Source organism: Harmonia axyridis, chromosome 1 (genome assembly GCF_914767665.1).
Source record: "Harmonia axyridis chromosome 1, icHarAxyr1.1, whole genome shotgun sequence".
NCBI classification, from domain to species: Eukaryota; Metazoa; Arthropoda; class Insecta; order Coleoptera; family Coccinellidae; genus Harmonia; species Harmonia axyridis.
In genome coordinates, this window is record NC_059501.1 from 5,124,187 (window position 1) to 5,144,482 (window position 20,296).

The 20,296-nt window shown below is 37.2% G+C and overlaps 1 protein-coding gene across 7 annotated transcripts in view; it reads left to right on the plus strand.

The window, feature by feature from the left end:
- The window catches only part of LOC123687769 (protein groucho), a 140,274-nt gene that overhangs the window by 83,322 nt on the left and 36,656 nt on the right, over nt 1-20,296 (plus strand). For all 7 annotated transcript variants that reach the window (XM_045627062.1, XM_045627064.1, XM_045627067.1 and 4 more), the window contains one exon: nt 10,680-10,743. In XM_045627062.1, coding sequence (XP_045483018.1) covers nt 10,680-10,743 — 64 coding nt within the window. The remainder of the gene's footprint in view (nt 1-10,679; nt 10,744-20,296) is intronic.

The window sequence follows — 20,296 nt, forward strand, 5'->3', positions numbered from 1 at the left end:
TAGTGTCATCGGTTGTTTCACGTCGTTTGGCGCTTGAAGTTTGTTTTCTGAATTTATGATATTTTTAGGTATTTGTTTCGATATATTTTGAGTTGACATGAAACGTTGATTCACTATGGGACATAAGAAGTGCGTTGTTTGTGAAATTGATCGAAATATCGTATCACTGATATGTTTTCATTTCCGTGCGCTTCATGTCAAATTTGATAGTTCATGTTGGGGACAAAATTTGTTTACTGAAAATGACATATGCTCCTTCTATCTATGTTTATTACTCTGATGGTTTGGAAATTCATCATGAATTGTTTAACGCCAAAACAACGCTTCTGAAATGTGGGAATTTACTTTGAAAAAATGAATCGAAGTTCATAAAGCACTTCGTCCATATCACGGTCAACCTAATCGGCCTAGTGAGCAAGCAAGTATTGATCGTTATTTGCACTAATTCTATTCTTCTCGATTCGAGACTATTCCCAAGACTAAGAAATGTGCGTACCGAAGAGAATATTGGTGATGTAGCGCGATGTGTTGAAGAAGACGCCGAAATGTCGATACATCGCCGTTCTCAACTTGTTGGCCAGGGATTGGAATGAAGTGAAAAATTGTATATTAATGTTTCCCGCCCGAATATGACGTAATCATGGAATTGAAATCATTCAACAATAATGCCAAATTGAACAATAATCATTAAGCCCATTTGGGCATTAAATCGTGCCGACCTTCTTCAACGGTGACGTGGCGCGTGTCAACAAATAAAGAACCGTGGTATTCCCGCCAGAATAGCGAGGTCTGGCAACAACACCCTACAAACGTGTGATCCCCCCTTCCGATCGCCGGAAACATGGACGGGGTGACGGGGAACACAGAATGGAAAGAGCGGATTTCGATAGTTATCGGTAATGGCCTTCAACATCTTAACGGTGCCTGTAATGATGCCCTGTCTTTGGGAGGATGAATGGTTGGATTTTATGGGTGGGTTTTGCGAAAGAGGGTGGATTATGTTGAGGTAATTGGAGGTTTAGAGGTTATGATAAGGTTTCTGTTGTTTATTGGCCTAATGGGTTCCATAATACTGATTTTTTTTTTGTCTTTAGCTTTCAGTTTAGTTAGGTAGTTAATAGCGTTCATACCTCAGAATATGGGAAGTTCGAGCCCTGGACAGAGAATTGAATTTTCTGGTTACGAACTATTCAGTGTTGAGTCAATAATTACACGCAGTAACAAAGCCTACATGAAGTCTCAAGGGATCCCCTAACGCTTACAGCCTCTTCTGAATATCTCTCGGAATCGGGATAAAAACGTTAAACATGAAATGTCTGTAGTTTGCTGTTAATTATCGAAAAGTACTCTATGATTTCGGCTTAAACTCACCGATAAAATATTCGCCCTAAATGCAATATTATTGATCTGGCATTGAATCTAAATCTCTCTTATACTGATCAGGTAATTCGATAGCTATTGGAGAGAACTATCTTATAATAGTCAGTAAATGAATTGTAATAAAGAAACTTATCCGTAAATAAATTTAAGCTATATCGGTTTAATGTTTGTCAATATTTAATGCACTCGGTACTTACTTGATGGAAATTCATTACAGATGAAGATTAGTGGAAATTACTTTGTTTTAGGTGATTCCTAGAGGTCAGTTCTTTAGTTAACTGTTATAAAGAACTGAAGCTCTCTATCTTATAATCTCCAGTTCATAAGTGAATTGTAATGGAGAACTAGTTCGCGACTTTATTGAAGCTTAATTTCACTACTAGTGATCAATTCGTTCGTTAACTATAAGAGAGAACTATTTCGAGAAGCTTTTGATGCGATATATATCTTATAATCGTCGTCAGTTCATGAATGCATTGTAATAGAGGACTAGTTGCCGAATAAATTGGAGCTAAATCGATCTTAGAAATTGTGAGTTCGTTCGTTAACTAGGAAGATAACGATTTCGCGACAGAACTGACGCTGAATAAATCTTATTGTCAGTTCATGAGTGAACTGTAATAGAGAACTAGTTCGCAAATTAATTAAAGTTAATCGATCTCAGATCGTTTGTTATACTATAGAGAACTAGTTCACAACGGAATGGTAGTTAAATCGATCTTATAATAGTCAGTTCATAAGTGTGCTGTAATAGAGAACTAGTTTGATTAGAGATTAGAGGTATTTAAATCGATCTCATAGTGTTCAGTTAATTCCGAGGATATTACGAATAACTATTTCGCGAAGGGAGATGAAGCGATCTTATAATCGTCAGTTCATAAGTCAATTTCAAGAGAGCACTAGTTCTAAAAGGAACTGTATTTGAATCGATCTTATAAAAGTCAGTTTATCAGTGAACTGTAATAGAGAATTAGTTCGAATAGAGATTAGAGTTATTTAAATCGATCTCATAGAGGTCAGTTCATTCGTCAACTATTACAGATAATTATTTCGCAACGGAACAAGATAAATCGATCTTATAATCGTAAGTTCATGAGTGAATTGTAAGAGAGAACTGGTTCGCGAATTAATTAAAGCTGAATCTTTCTCATAATGGTAGGTTGGTTCATTAGTATTATAAAGAACTAGATCGCGGAGGAACTAAAGCTTTTTCGATCTTTTAATCCTCAGTTCGTGAGTGAACTGGACTAGAGAACCATTTACGCGACTTTAACAAATCTAAATCGATCTTATAGTGGTCAGATAATTTGTTTGCTATTATAGACAACTAGTTCACAATGGAGCTGAAGTTGAATCGATTTCATAATCTTCAGTTCATAAGTGAATTGTGAGCGAGAACTAGTTCGCAAATTAATCAAAGCTAAATCAATCTCATAGCGGTCAGTTGATTCATTAACTATTATAGAGAACTAGTTCGCGGAGGAACGATCTTATAATCGCTCAGTGAATGAACTGGAATAGGGAACTATTTAGGGAATTGAATAGATCTAAATCGATCTTATAGTGATTATAGAAAACTAGTTCACGAAGGAGCTGAAGTCAAATCGATTTCATAATCGTCATTTCATAAGCGAACTGTAATAGAGAACTAGTTCATGAAGGAACTAAAGCTTCAACTCCAGGAAAGAACATACGATTTATCCTATGTTCTTTCGTTTTAAACATTCTGCCATCACCAATATACGTCGAAAAGAATCAGCAACGTATTTCCGAATCTCCCCCCTTCGAAAATTCGATTACTCCGGAATCTCCGCTCATACACGAAAAACTCAAGATATTATTTCAGGGCGAGCAATTGTATAAAAGCAATTATTACCGTCTGGAATCCGCAAGGCGAGTTCGGTTCCCGTAAAGTGGTGTTAAATTGGATCCTCGGCGTGCCGAAAGGCCGCCTCTCCGAGAAATAAATATCGAAGAGGGGCCTTCTTCGATCGCTATCGGAATTCCAACGTCTTCCTGTGTTCTTCATTACGTTACGGGAACGTGGGGGTCTTTTTCTTCTTTTATCCGGTTTGTTTGGGCTGCCCGGGGAATTACGATCGGATTTGTTGGGGGAGCTGTCTGTCTTCCTTCTGATGCTGCGGTTTCGATGGACCGGGTGATCGATAGATGGGAATTGGGAATCGAGGAAGGCTCTGACGGGGAGTTGGGAGATGCGGTTAGATATATTTAGTGATGGTTGACCTTGCTTGCTCTGTGTTTTTTCCTCAGAGTAATAAACATAGATAGAGAGAGCATATTTCATTTTCAGTAGGCAAATTTTGTCCCCAACATGAACTATCAAAGGACCCCGCACGTTTTATATGGGAAATGGCTTTCCGTGAATATAAAAATAATATGAATGTTACTCTCATTATTATATTGTTTTTGATTGATTCATTATGCCAACGATCATATTATTAGATAGTATTCATTCGTATGTGTGAAGTTCAAAAAGTTCATTAAAAAAAAATAGTATTTTCAAGAATTCGTGGGTTAATATCGGAAGTTCCATTCATAGTTAGCTTCCAACACTTGGACTTCTATATTCTACCCGGATAGTACTATATTGTATTAAAACTGCAGACATTTCCACGGATTCGTTTGTCTGTGAGATGCTATCATCAATTTCGAGACATTCTGAGGAAAATGTCTTGGCACCCCATTGTCAGATTATCGAGATTTGTGAGGAACAAATCACATATCATATGTAAATGACATCAATAGTGATCACAATTGTTATCCCTGAGGATATATGATTATGATTTTCTCATTTTCCCCCAATACAGCTCGCGGTGCCTGGTTATGAACATTTTGGCTAACATATTTGATATTATTGGACATCAGATATATGAGGATTCAGTTATTATGGTCTCTCTTAAAAAAAATCTCACAATATGTCGTTTCTCGGTCATGTGAATTATTCTGGCGCCATCTTGTGGCATGAAAAGATGTATGGAAGATCTTAGATTTTGTATCTCATTTCATAGCCAGTGTATAAAAAATTATCGATGGCGGTGCCTAATATAACCAAGGAAGATCATTTCTCAGTCGGGTTCTGGCCGCCGAACATCCAAATTCCATCCCAACCAGAAATGAGAGCTCCCCGATTGATGAGCAGAAACCCCGAAAATTGCAAAAATTCCATTTTCAAAGCTCCATATCTCGAAAACTGTCCATTTTTGAGCTTTGTGGCTTTGGACACTTCTGATCAGTTTATCAAGAACTACAACATATCAAAAATTCAGCCAAATTCACGAAAGCCATTTCCCATATAAAACGTGCGGGGTCCTTTGACATGAAGCGCGCGAAAATATAAACATATCAGATAATTCTCTCAACTCGCTAGTCCTCCACAAAGAACGCACTTCTTATGTCCCATAGTGAATCAAAGTTTCATATTAAATCAAAATATATTGAAATAAATACCTTAATATATGAGAAATTCAGAAAACAAACTTCAAGCGCGCCAAACGACGTGAAACAACCGATGTCACTAGGAGAGCAAAAGTTGCCAAACCTTGGATTTCAGCAGGTAAATACAGAAAATAATAAATATTCTGCTTATTATGAATTCGACAAATAGGAAAAATATCGGATTCCAAATATTCATATTTGATCGAGAATCACTCAAATGAATATATTTCATTCAATATAATATACATTCATAACGATATAGTAAAATCGAGGATTTGAAAATATATCACAATCCGACAACGTAATCCAACCATGTTGGGGACATGTGAAGATTGCGTGTACTCCCTCTATCTGTTTATTACTCTACGATTTTTTCCCATTTATACAGTGTTTCAGCACTACATGAAATTCGTTTTTATCAATTTTTCAAACAACAACAACAACTTAACCCTAAATATCTCGATCCATTAATCATACATCATTAATCAATGATATGTATAATGTACAAATCACTGTTTTTGAAATATTCTACCAAAAATTATTACGAAAGAGGTCAAATTATATAATTTCGTGAAAGTCGTGGTACAGTGCTGCCATCTACATATTTGCTTCGAAAAAGAAAGAAGATGAAGTGGATGTACAACTTCGTACACCGTACAATGTTTGGTCATCGCAGGAGCGCCAGAGGGAAAATGAATGAGTACTAAAGTTTAACTGATACAAGGAAGACCACGTGGTTGTAATCCCTCTTTAGGACTACCGATCTCAGACAATAATTGGAGTCGGCGCTGCACTCATCCTCCAAACTATTGTCTTGCATCGGTAAAATTACTTACCGTTCTCGAAACTTGATATATTTTTTTGAATTTCTCCTTCAATTTGTGACAAGAAATCTGTCACCTTTTTTTTGCAGAGGAGGCGCCATCCTTATACAGGAAAATAATATACCTTAACCCGTATTTTTCATTTCTTTGAAACATTACTAGAAGTGACGTTGAGATGATTTTTTTTTGTCACAAATTGAACGAATTATTGTTAGTGTTAATTATCCCAGTAGCGTTTAATTTTTTTCTTTCGAAAAATTCATAGCAATAAATAACTAGTCGGTTTTTTCGTACTTACACCATAAAAAATTGGATTTTTTTTTTGTTAATTGTCAAAATATTTGCTTTGAAAGTGTAATTAATAAACCCATCGTTTATTTATGGACAAATTCTAAGTGTTTTTTGTTTTCATCCAAGGAAGCAAACCGCATCATATAGCTAGCATTCCTCGCAACCGCAGCCGTCTACAATCTCAAAGAACGGACCGAGGAGGAATTAAACCGAAATGGCAATGACCACAAATTAGTTCCCGATACATTGGCAATTAATCGATTTAGCCGATTCGATTTTTCTTCCGACGCTGGTACGTGCAGAACCAGTTGTTACGCCTACAAAACTGCCAGTCACGGTTAATTCCTTACAAAGCGCCATCAGACGGTATTGTAATTAATTAAATCAACGGCGGCCGCGGAACTCGTATTTCTATGGGTGATCGATCCGGCCATAGAATAATTGTGGTGAAACGGGAACGAACGGGTTGACGTTGAGGCAAAAGAACTGGTTCAATCGGATGATAATGGATATCTGTTATAGTAGATCAATTTATAGTTTTACGTCCTTCTATGTTCACTGGAATTCCACGTGCGTAGTCATAGATCGAAAAAAATTACGGAAACAGCTTAAGAGGGAAAACCACCACGTGGTTGCTCTGTTCAAAACGAAATAAGAGATATCTTTTTGCAAATCACCGATATTTATAGGGTTTTCACATAATTTCCTCAAACAATAATCTACATGAAAGAAAGTAAATATTTTTTTCTACATTCATGCAAAAAGCAAAACTTTATTGAACTATATTTAGTGGAGAAAGAAGTTCTTTATTGTACTAGTGCAATAAAGTTTTTATTGCACTCATCTGTCATTCTACTTCAACGTGCTGTCATCATGACAAACAAATATTTCAGCCTGAAGAAAATAACGATGTACAGTTACCAAGTACTAGTACGTTTACAGCAGTAACAAATCAAGAAGTGGATTTAAAAAGTTCTTCACTACGAAATATTCATATTGAAAATTGCAATTGCAATAATTGTTCATTCACTTTCAACATTGAGGGTAAAATAAAGTTTGAGTTGAATTGTTCGTAACGTATTAGTTCCTGTTTCAATGCAAATCGATATTAATAATAAAGTATTCAAGTTGCGCTTTTCATTTTCCTACACCTAGTGCCGCACCTCAATAAATCTTTTTTTTTGCTTTTTGCATGAACGTAGAAAAAATGTTGTACGCAACTCGTGCAAAAATTGTTTATGCACTCGACGTGTTGTCCAACTCGGCCTACCTGCCTCGTCGGCAATAAACATTCACTTTTTGCACTTGTTGCATAAATAACTATCAATTGACTAATGAAAAAATTTTTTTTTCGGTAACTCTTCATTTTTCGCGGAGAAATTGATGATATGTACTTTGCACAAAGCACTGATATATTTTTAAATATTCATGAAAAAAAAAACACCAAAAATCATTACAAAAGACGTAAAATTATAATTTCGTGAAAGTCGTCGTACAGTGCTGCCCTCTACTTATTTGCTTCAAAAAAAAGAAAGAAGATGAAGTGAATGTACAACTTCGTAAATCGTACAAAGTTTGGTCATCGCAGAAGCGCCAGAGGGGAAATGAATGGATACCAAAGTTTCACTGATACACGATAAACCACGTGGTGGTAATCCCTCTTAAATAATGAATCAATGTGTCGAAAAAGTCCCTGAAATAGGTCAACGAAGCTGCATGCTAATAATAAACGAGTTTCCAATAAGAATGATTCAATTTGAAATGGTTATAATGGCGTTGTGTGTTATTGTTTGACATTTCTTATGTCATTTGTATTCGATAGGTTATGTCATTTGATCATGTAGAGAATAACGCTTCAACAATGCTTTGAAATTGCTAAATTGTTCCATCAAAACCAGTGCTTATTTCTGAATACTGAGAGAAATTTTAAAAGATTACTCAGTTAATCGACTCACGTAATATTGTAAACAAAATTGAATTAACCGAAATGGGGAAAGCAATTATGTGCTGTCAAGAGCATTTGGCCTCTCGTTCATTCATACACCAATTGTATCCTTGGATATAAATTCCTATTAACCTTTTTGTGGTTGTCAACTTTCCTCATTTTTTATCGATAATCATCTTCTAATTTCTGTTCAAATTATGCCTATTAACGAAGTCAACATTGGCATTCGATCTGCGAACCTAGTCTGAAAATTTCAACTTCTAAATGAATCCTTCATTTATCCTAAAGTCTATCTCGATTTTTCGGTAGATATAAATTTGTTCAGATCTTGTTAATACGCGGGCTGTAATTACGCAATGAAATAACTCAATTCCACGATCAAAATAAATCCTATTTATTTATAATATCTGTTATAAAAACGAATCTCATAGCGAACGAGGATACCGAATGAAAAAAAAAACATTTGATGACGCTATAGCAGTGTAATATTCCCAGATTAAATTTGAAAATTTTTTCACATAGTCTCATTAGTGTAATCATTTGAGAACCATTATAAATTTGACAGCACAATAACAATAAGCGTATCTAATAGTTGTTGTTTATGTAATGATATCCACTAGAATTCTAGGTCATTATTTCCAATTATACTTCTGTAATCGTTAGAGTAAAAAATGTAAAATTTCATAGTTAACGTTTTGGATGCCACAAAATTAAAAACTTCAACAAAATGAATATGTCATTCTCTTTCTGATAGGTGAGGAATTAAAAGAATATTACACCTATTTTGAAACGGATTTTTATCATTTCCAACTGCATAGCTTTTATAATTCAGATTCAATAGTATGTACAAACATCGTTCAATAAAAAATGTTATATTCATTAACATAACAACCATCTCAAAACCTATTGAGATTAGAGGATTTTATCTTTGTTGATCTAGATTGCACATTGTATAGATCACATAGAATAAATATTGGCTTTAGACAAGTTCAATGTTTGCCAAGTGATTTGTACTAATCAGACAGAAAATAATTTTAGGAAATGAATGTGTCAACAAGTTTTTATTTAATGGCCGAAGGCTTTGAGTGCCGAAATTTTGGACTAATTCATAATTTCTCAGATTCGAAATTGCTAACAGACCAATTGAAAAGGCTGATGTCTACCATAGTAAAACACTTTTTATTGGTAAAATTCGATTTTATTATTCAACATAGTTGCCTTCGAGGGCGATACAGCGATTATAGCGATCTTCCAACTTTTCGATACCATTTTTGTAGTACGCTCGGTGGTACGATTTGTCATGAATTTTATTTATCCGCAAGATAATCTTGTGGCATTACATTTTAATTTTTTACCGCCACGGCTGGCTCGGATGTAGTCCAATCTGGACGTCCAATTTTCTATGACTTTTTCCAACATTTGTGGCCGTATATCGGCAATAACACGGCGAATGTTGTCTTCCATATGGTCAAGGGTTTGTGGCTTATCCGCATAGACCAATGACTTTACATAGCCCCACAGAAAGTAGTCTAGCGGTGTTAAATCACAAGATCTTGGAGGCCAATTCACAGGTCCAAAACGTGAAATTAGGCGGTCACCAAACGTGTCTTTCAATCAATCGATTGTGACACGAGCTGTGTGACATGTTGCGCCGTCTTGTTGGAACCACAGCTCCTGGACATCATGGTTGTTCAATTCAGAAATGAAAAAGTTAGTAATCATGGCTCTATACCGATCACCATTGACTGTAAAGTTCTGGCCATCATCGTTTTTGAAGAAGTACGGACCAATGATTCCACCAGCCCATAAAGCGCACCAAACATTCAGTTTTTCTGGATGTAACGGTGTTTCGACATACACTTGAGGATTAGCTCACTCCAAATGCGGCAGTTTTGTTTGGTGACGTAGCCATTCAACCAGAAGTGCGCTTCATCGCTAAACAAAATAAAATGGACGTAGTGCGCGATACGTATTCCGCACAGAACCATTACTTTCGAAATAAAATTGCACTCTTTGCAAGCGTTGTTCAGTCGGGAGTCTATTCACGATGAACAGCTGTTAAATCGGTCTCCATCTTGAACAGTAATGCCAACTTAAAGTTATAAACCTCGAAAAAAAACACCCATTACTAGCACCGCCATCTGTGCATTACACAAGGGACTTTCAATTGGCCTAATAATTTGTCACGAGCTTCATTTTCAAGTCAAATAGTTGGTTAAAATATCAAGCTTGATGAATTTCTATTAATCGGTAGAAAAATGATCAGTGAATTCACCTATACAATGAATTCCATTGAATTCTTGTTCACTTTCGGTTCAGTGTAACCTAATCGTTTGGGACTATTATCGGCTAAAATTCGAAAATTACAGTCATTGCAACGAAATGAGCTATCAGTTCATAGAAGATCCTTCAAAAATTAATTCCATTTCAGTATTTATCTCAGAATTTAAAAAACTTAAATACGTTTCAACCTTTACGTGGTCATTGTGTATAGCTATAGCGTCATACCAACGAGATTGGTTATACAATATTCATGCTAGACATAAACTTCACGGTTATTTCACGTCTATGTTTTCATTCCCACACATTAACTCACGTCCCATATATTATTCATGATAATAATGCAATTAACGATGCGCGTTCATTATTCTACACATTAGGTCCACCAGATCAAATCACCTATCATCAAAGGCTTACTCTCGTATATCTCTTTTCATCACACATGTATAGTTATTAACTCCGAGTGTGGAATATTAATTTAATTTTATTTTTTTTATTTCCAGGTTGAAATTAGAATGTGAAAAATTAGCAAGCGAGAAGACTGAAATGCAGAGGCACTATGTTATGGTGAGTTATGATGTCTTTTTCTGTTTTATGATGGTCACAACGAAAATATTTTTTGATATTCAATATCAAGTATCCATTGAAATTTATATTGAATATTTCCTGTGGTACATCCCTATGAAAGACGGACTATTACTCTTAGTACACTCAGAAAGAAAGAGATTACATAGAGAACAAAAGAATTTAGCATTCAGAAAATATGGGAAAATACACTGCGCAAAAAAATTAACGCACATTCTGAAAATCTCAATTTTAATGAAAGTTAACTCTACATTGACTTTATAACTTATTTTTTATGTTCTCTCGGGAAGGTTTTGAACGAAACAAGACACATTAAATGGAAGAAAAAATCAGGATTTCACCGAATCTTATGTGAAAGAAGAGAAATAAACAATTTTCAAAATACTGGAATGCTGATAAGTGATTTAATAATTGGTATTTCCACCCCTTGCGTTAATTACAGCACGGCAACGACGGTTCATACTCAAAATGAGTGATCTTAAAATGTTCTGATCTAATCCTTCCCAGATTTCTCTGAGTTGGATTCCTAAGTCATTAAGAGTAGCTGGATGATTTTCTGAACTTCTCAGCCTTCTATTGAGGTTGTCCCAAACCTGCTCAATCGGATTGAGATCTGGACTTCTTGCTGGCCATTCCATTCGAGAGACTTCAACCTCTTCAAGGTACTACTGAACGATGCGCGCACGCAAAATGAAATTTTCACCTATGTATGGGGCAAATGGCACTACATGCTTTTCAAGAATGTTCTAATATACCTATCAGCATTCATAGCTCCATTATCAACGACCACTAGGTCTGTGCGAGCAGTCAAAGATATTCCACCCCATACCATAATCGATCCTCCCCCGAAACCAGTAATATTCAGGAAATTGCACTGAGCATATCTTTCATGTGGACGTCTATATACAAGGGAACGTCGATCACAATGGTAGAGGCAGAATCTAGACTCATATGTGAAGAGAACTCTTTCCCAATCAGCCTCTTCCCAATGGATATGCTCTCTCGCAAAATCCAAACGCGCCTTTCGATGGGCTGGGGTAAGAGCTGGGCCTCTTGCCGCGACACGAGGCCCTAAATCATATTCTCTGAGGCAATTCTTATTGTCTGAGTGCTAATTTGCACCCCATGAGTTTGCTCATGCTGATTTTGAAGGAGGCGAGCGGTTGCAAACCGTTGTCTCAACGAAGAAACTCTCAAGTAACGTTCTTGAATGGCAGTTGTTACCCGTGGTCTACCCTGTCCTGGTCTTCGGACATTCATACCTGTCTCCTTGAATCGCTGCAACATTCTGGACACACTTGTATGGGAAACTCCAAACCTTTCTGCAATTCTTGTGTATGTCCACCCTTCTTCTCGCAAAACTAACGCTTGGGCACATTCCTCTTGGGTCAAATTGCGTGTTTCGCGTTGCATAGCGATCGAGTGTAGAAAATCAAACGAAAGAAAAACTATTGATCACTAGAATTGATCGAGAACAATTGATTTCAGAATGGAGCCAATACATTCAAAATCTGATAATCTCATCTTTTTTTATTCCTGCTTGGAAAAAACATCTGTATTGAAGAAAAACGTTGAAAGTGCATAATTCTGATAAAAATAATTATCATTGAGAACACCTTCAGTTGTAGAATAAATTTGATATTTCCATAATGTGCTTTTTTTTTTGCGCATTGTAATATGAAATATATTATCCAGAAAAAATTTTCTGTTTTCTTAAAAAGCGAAAGTTCAAATGGAGAAACAATTGGTGAGAAATAGTCTCATGACATTTTCATTTTGGCAATCAGCCAAATTGCAAAAAAATTATTTTTTCGAAAAACATTTTTTTCGGCAACCGTCCGGGAAGTGCTCACTTCCCGGACGCTTTCTCTGATAAAGTAGCATTTCCCGGCCTAGTCCGGAAAGTACGTACTTCCCGGACTAGGCCGGAAAAGAATCATAGAATCCATAGCAACCGAGATAACGGCTGACAGTTCATATGAAATTAGTTGTCAAAAATTTGCAAGTTTTTTTATCGCAATCGCAATAAAATATGGAAAGCAGCACGATAGTGTTATTTTACATGGTTGCCGAAAAAATATTGTACGCAACACGCCCGAAAATGGTTTTTTTGGACTCACAGACTTCCAGGACTCGCTTACGCTCGTCCTGGAATTTTGTCTATTCGTCCAAAAAAACCCTATTTTCCGGACTTGTTACGTAAATTACTTTTTCCTCAAAAACTTTCCATGCCTTGGATCGATAGTTTTTCTGATAACATATTTGGACAGCCCGTAAGAAATACTATCATTATGATGGGTCAATTTTCAATAATGCTCAAAGGATAAGCCACAAAATCCAGTGATCCACTTACGTGAAACAGCCTGTACATAGCACCATGAAATGTTCAAAATTATCATCATCTACATCGATATCTTTCAATTCCTGTTATGAAAAATCAATAATCACAGCTTATTTCCTAAGATCGACGAGGAATCGCCAAACCTGATTTTGTGAGAAAACTCACATTATGTTTTCCAACAAAGAAACCTTGTGGAAATAAAGCCACCCAATGAAACATTCCGAATAAATCCCAAATATCCTCCCGATACGCTTTCTCTGGCCCTTCTGCCCAGACTGAATTTCCAATGAACAAAGCTTCTTTCTCGAGTCGAAAAAAAAATCCATTATAAACAACACAATACCATCTGGTAAACTTCCAACCAACAGGAATTATGTGCTTGTGGGAAAACAAGAGTCATCCCCTTTTTTCGTTATTTCTCATCCTGAAGGGAACCCTTTGAAGTCCTTTATCTTCTTCAGATGTTACGGGAGAAAATTGGCCAAACACAAAGCTAGTTTCGTGCAGCTGACAGTTCAATAAAACGGTGTTCGTTTTCCTTCAGATTAGAGTCTGAAGAGAGTCTTCGCAATCTTCAGGGCGTAGACTACGGATTTATCCCAACTTGGATATCATATTTTTCAGGGTTAACCCTTGCCTACTTAGGATAATCGATATATGTATTTTCCTTAAGATCCACGTGACTGCTCAGTTCAAAACGAAATTAGAGATAATTCTTTTTACGAATCACCGATTTTTAATGGGTTTTCCACATAATTTCTTTGAATAATAATCTACATTTTAGTATGTATTTCCATATGTTTAATTTGCTGATTAAAAAAAAATAATGATTGAATAACTTTCTGTTCTTCGCAAAATAATTGATGATTTAGAATCCCTATAAAGCACATATGTATTTTGAAAATATTCTCGAAAAAATCATTAAAAAACAGGAAAAACTCTAATTTTGTCAAAATTAAAAAGACTCATAACGTAGGTACTTCACGCTGCCAGTTAACTCCAGCAAATCGGACGTGAAAAGACGATCAAATTGACCGCAATTTTGAATCAACCCACTCAAGGTTTCACCTTCGGTTCAACTGACACCACGAACATAGCTGTTTCCTACTTTAAAACCACAATAATTATATCAACCTTTAGCTGGCAGGTAACTTCACGCTGCCAGTTAACTCCAGCAAATCAGACATGAGAAGACGACCAAACTGACCAGAATTTTGAATCAACCTACTCAAGGTCCGTTCTTTTCATCTCCGGTTCAACTGACACCACGAACATAGCTGTTTCCTACTTTAAAACCACGATAATTATATCGCTGCCAGTTAACTCCAGCAAATCGGACACTAAAAGACGACCAAATTGACCGCAATTTTGAATCAACCTATTCAAGGTCCATTCTTTCCACCTCCGCTCCGGTTCAACTAAAACCACGAACATAGCTGTTTCCTACTTTAAAACCACGATAATTATATCAACCGTTAGCTGGCAGCTAACTTCACGCTGACAGTTAACTCCAGCAAATCGGACATAAAAAGACGACCAAACTGACCGCAATTTTAAATCAACCTTCTCAAGGTCCGTTCTTTTCACCTCCTGTTCAACTGACACTACGAACATAGCTGTTTCCTACTCTAAAACCACGGTTATTATATGAACCGTGAGCTGGCAGCTAACTTCACGCTGCCAGTTAACTCCAGCAAATAGGATGTGAAAAGACGACCAAACTGACCGCAATTCTGAATCTACCTACTCTAGGTCCGTTCTTTTCACCTCCGGTTCAACTGACACCACGAACATAGCTGTTTCCTACTTTAAAACCACGATAATTATATCAACCGTTAGCTGGCGGCTAACTTCACGCTGCCAGTTAACTCCAGCAAATAGGACGTGAAAAGACGACCAAACTGACCGCAATTCGGAATCAACCTACTCTTGGTCCGTTCTTTTCACCTCCGGTTCAACTGACACCACGAACATACCTGTTTCCTACTTTAAAACCACAGTTATTATATCAACCGTTAGCTGGCAGCTAACTTCACGCTGCCAGTTAACCCCAGCAAACCGGACTTGAAAAAAACCGCTCCTAGGCATTCACCCCTCCAGATACGCGACGACAAATCCATCATCGGCTCCCAGACGCCTCAAAACGATAATTTAGCAGCCACCGTGCGCCCCCAACCGTCCCGAAATCGTCTCCATCCATCAGTGCCAACTGCGCACGCAACTCCCGAATTCCGGCCAGGCGTTCGGAATTTCTCCGGAGCGGCGGCACGGTCGGGTTTCGCGTCTGAGAGTGGTGGGGGGTGGTGGCGGCGGTGGTAGGAGTAGGGAGGGTGTAGTAGGGGGGAGACGTATCGATTACCGAGAGCTCGACAAGGTGCTTGTCACGTCTGATACAAGTGAAATAGCTGTTTATGGTGACTACTTTAGCGGGTGCGGTCCGGATGTCAACTCTTATGTGTTCCGGGGTCTATCCGGAGCGCTCGAACGACGGGTCTGTCTCGCTCCCTCGACCTCCTCCCTCCCCCTCTCTCCCCTCATCGGCCGGTCGAATTAACCTATGGCGCAACGCGCGGATGTCGTTTGTTCCGTCTACGAGGATGTATCAGCTGGGAAGTTGTTCCGATTCTGCAAGTGTTGTTTTGTATTCTTTGGAGGCGTTTGTAAGGATTGGGGGAGTGGGTTTTGGGCTTGATGTTTTATGTCTATCTATAGGAAATGTAACGCTAGAATCCCGGCTAAAAATTTGTTAGTTACGTATAATAAGCAATTAATATTTTCTCCTTCTTTACTCGTGAGAGTTGAATAACAAGATGATATTTATGAAGTGGTTTCCTAAATTGGAGAAACAAACGCAAATGACATATTCCTCAGGTGATTTTAAGAAAAAAAAAAGTCCCATAAATATGGGCACGCAAACGCTTTGTGTTTGACATACGTGGTTTTAAAGTTCTAAAGATTTTTTTTCAAATTTTTTTCTCGTAGCTCCTTTTCTCCACAGGATATTCAACTTAAATTCGATATAGAAATTCCAATTCGAAGATTTCATCGTGTGATGTGCTAATTTTCAGGGATTCGTCAAGCCAAGTACATTTTAAACAACTACTTGACTTGAAAATCAAGCTCGTGAAAAATACATCCTTGAGCTTGATTTGACTTGATTTTAGATATTTATTGCTTGACTTGATACCAAGCTACTTGATATTAATTGAGCTTGATAGGCACGCGTCGCACGGCATATATTCCTGCTATCTCGTGCACGCTTCGATTAAATAAGAGGATTCCTCGATTGCTGAGAGACTAAAGCATTCACCAGTGTGACTTTATTACTAGTTTTCTCACATTTCTATGAAAACTATTGGTAGATTTTGGTAATGTCAGAAATATCTTTCCAAACTTGGTCAAAATGGCCAAGGATTTTTATCAACGCCAGCATCTTCAGCTCCTGTTGAAAGACAATTTTCCAGAGCTGCTCTTACAGTTTCATGAAACCCGCAATAGGTTAGGCGACAAATCTATAAGATGCCTCATGTGTCTTAGATCCTGGATGGAAAATTATGAAATCAAACAAAGCCTGGAGGTTTCTTAATATTAGGGAACATATTTTCCAATTATTCTTCATTTTGTTATGATTTATATCGATTCAATTCTAGTTTTTTTTCAAAAATGATATTTTCGGTTCTTCCATATAATAAGTTTAAAAAATAAAAGTATTTTTTTGCTAGGTTCCGTCTCATTTAATCATTTTTTTTATTGATGTGACCCCAGACAATAAAACTGCTAAAAATCAAGTAGCTTGATATGATTCAAGTAGTTGATAAATAAATAATTGACTTGTCTTAAGATTAAAAAACTACTACTTGACTTGAGCTTACCTTGAAATCATGTCGAGCTCAAGCCAAGTCAAGTAGCTTGAAAATCAAGCCAAGCCGTGAATCCCTAGAAATGAATGCGTACCATATTTGACTGATACGACGCGACTGATTACCACGTGGTTATCCCTCTTAAGTAATGAGTGTGTATATCGTGCAAAAAGCGCTGTAAGTATCTCGAACAGATCTCAGACTATAATTGGAGTCGTCGCTGCGCTCTTCCTTCAAACTATTGTCTTTGATCAGTAAAATGTCTTTATCTACTCCTATTGAATTATATATTCATTATTCAACTGCTTTTGAGCAATTAATAGTATCTATTAACAAACATCGTGAGTTATAATAACTCACTACTATAACTCACTATTATAAATCGGAAAATATGGATCTGTGCTTCTATACTTCTCTGCTTCTATTCGATTGGCCGAAAGGGAACATTCCATTATTGTTATTGAGGGGAGGAATGTCCGAGTGAATGTCACTTTAATAATTTTGACGTTTTCAAATTAAGTTGATATCTAATTATTGTGAATGTTTTGCTGAAAACGATTAATTCAGATAGTGAAGATGAAATATTATATAGGTATACATTTCCAAAAGACAAACAGCTAATGTTACCATACAGAATTACTTGGCCGAAAAAAATATAAAGGGGTTTGTAGCAGTTAGGTCATTAAGTCGTCGTTTACAGGGAATGTTTTTTGGTATATTTTAATGCATTTTTATAGGCAACTATTGAGGGTTTTCAAAATAGTTCTATGTCTGTACTCTGTACTGTATTCGAGCTAGCCGAAGCTAGTTCGATTGTGATTGGTGACACTAAGTTTCCATCTCTCTTTTAGTCGGGATCGAGCACATATGTTTATTTACCGTTCCTTCTGTCTATATTCTAAGTCTGTATTTTTTTGTTAGTATTTATTGATATAGTCGTAGATAAAGTATAGTATTCAACTTGCGGTAATGGTCATAACTCACTTGATGAATTACAGCACTCGCCTGCGGCTCGTGCTGCAAACTTCATCTGCGTGAGTTATGACCTACATTACCGCTCGTTGAATAATATACTATTACCGTTCTCGATACTTAATATACTATCGATTATGATTAACTCCAATTCGAACTTGAAAAGGTATAGATCATCCTAAATTCCAGCCGATGCGGCCCTGCGCCCGGATTTAAGGTTAGTAATGCAAAATCAACGTGTCCTATGTAAAACTCGGGAGCTGCAAAATTCCATCAAATCGGGACGATATCGACGGCGCGCGGGGCGAGAAAGAGACGCAGAGAGCGACGTCTAGCGTCGCGTCCCGGTCTAGGGCCAATGGCGAAAAGTGTACACAGCCTCTATTTGACAGCTAGCGTTCCCGTTGTTTGACGCAGATACCTAAATGCCCCCCCATAATAACAAATGGTCGGATTTTTCCAATTTGAATATCCGTCCGTCCTACCCCCACCACCCCTCGGTCGTCGCGTTTCCATATTGATTCTTCTTCTTCCTCTTTTTGGTCGGGTCGTCGTGCATTCGTTCGAGTGGACCTTTTTTCTCCGGAGTTTTGGCTGTTTACGAGCGGATATGTTTCTGGCTCTCTGCGCGCTCTTATGTTTGGTCCATTTTATTGCGGTAGTCTGTTGAATGTATTTGAAATTTATTCTTTTTTGTTTGAATCAATTCGTCCGGAATCTGATTTACTATATCTTTACTATAGCAAACATCCCTTATTCTATTTAACAATTTAAAAACTGAACCAAAAGTGTTCATAAAGTCAATGAAAGGGTTCATTGTATCGAAGAATTTAGTCTTAATTTCTCAACCGAAACAGAATTTTTTAGTAGATTTAAGCAGATTTTTCAACAGAAACTAAAGGGTGTTTTTTTAGAGCTATAGAACTTTAAATTGCAATAAAACAACGATGGATTATTCGATTGACATGAATTTTATTTATCCGCAAGATAATCTTGTGGCATTACATTTTAAATATGATTTCTGGCATATGACCGCCACGGCTGGCTCGGATGTAGTCCAATCTGGACGTCCAATTTTCGATGACTTTTTCCAACATTTGTGGCCGTATATCGGCAATAACACGGCGAATGTTGTCTTCCAAATGGTCAAGGGTTTGTGGCTTATCCGCATAGACCAATGACTTTACATAGCCCCACAGAAAGTAGTCTAGCAGTGTTAAATCACAAGATCTTGGAGGCCAATTCACAGGTCCAAAACGTGGAATTAGGCGGTCACCAAACGTGTCTTTCAATAAATCGATTGTGGCACGAGCTGTGTGACATGTTGCGCCGTCTTGTTGGAACCACAGCTCCTGGATATCATGGTTGTTCAATTCAGGAATGAAAAAGTTAGTAATCATGGCTCTATACCGATCACCATTGACTGTTACGTTCTGGCCATCATCGTTTTTGAAGAAGTACGGACCAATGATTCCACCAGCCCATAAAGCGCACCAAACAGTCAGTTTTTCTGGATGTAACGGTTGCGGCAGTTTTGTTTGTTGACGTAGCCATTCAACCAGAAGTGCGCTTCATCGCTAAACAAAATAAAATGGACGTAGTGCGCGATACGTATCCCGCACAGAACCATTATTTTCGAAATAAAATTGCACTATTTGCAAGCGTTGTTCAGGCGTGAGTCTATTCAAGATGAATTGCCAAACCAAACTGAGGATAAATCACTTGACAGCTGTTAAATCGGTCGCCATCTTGAACAGTAATGCCAACTTAAAGTTATATACCTCGAAAAAAAACACCCTATGTATAGAACAAATTCATTCAACTGAAAAAAACTAAGGTGACTTAATAAAATGGGCCTTACATTTTGAATAAATCCCAAAAATCAGGTAAACGCAAAATGTAAACAAAAAGTCGCCATATTTAGGCTAAGAAACCGACAGCCAATCAAAAAGGAGACCACTCGTGTTGTCACTGTGTTTCTTTAAGTCACTGTAAGTAGTGCAAGTTTTGGTCTCGGTTTTGGTACTTATTTACCTATTTGCTACCGAAGATAGATTAATAAATACTACAAGAAACAGCCTTCATTTTTAAAACGAAGCGGTTGAGGGCCAGTGTTTATAGAACTTTTTTCTCACATGTTCCAAGAAATCTCTTTTTTTGTACCTCCAATTTAGAAACATCAGGCATGTTACGTAATAAAATGTCATTTTAATGCTATATAAAACGGCATATCCGTTTATTCACTCAACTCCTCATTCGAACGGTTCCGTCGAAATTCTCACGTCGACTCATTACGCTCGAACTCATTAGATAAAATCGTAATGGGACTGAAAGACGTGAACGGACCATAATGAGACATCTA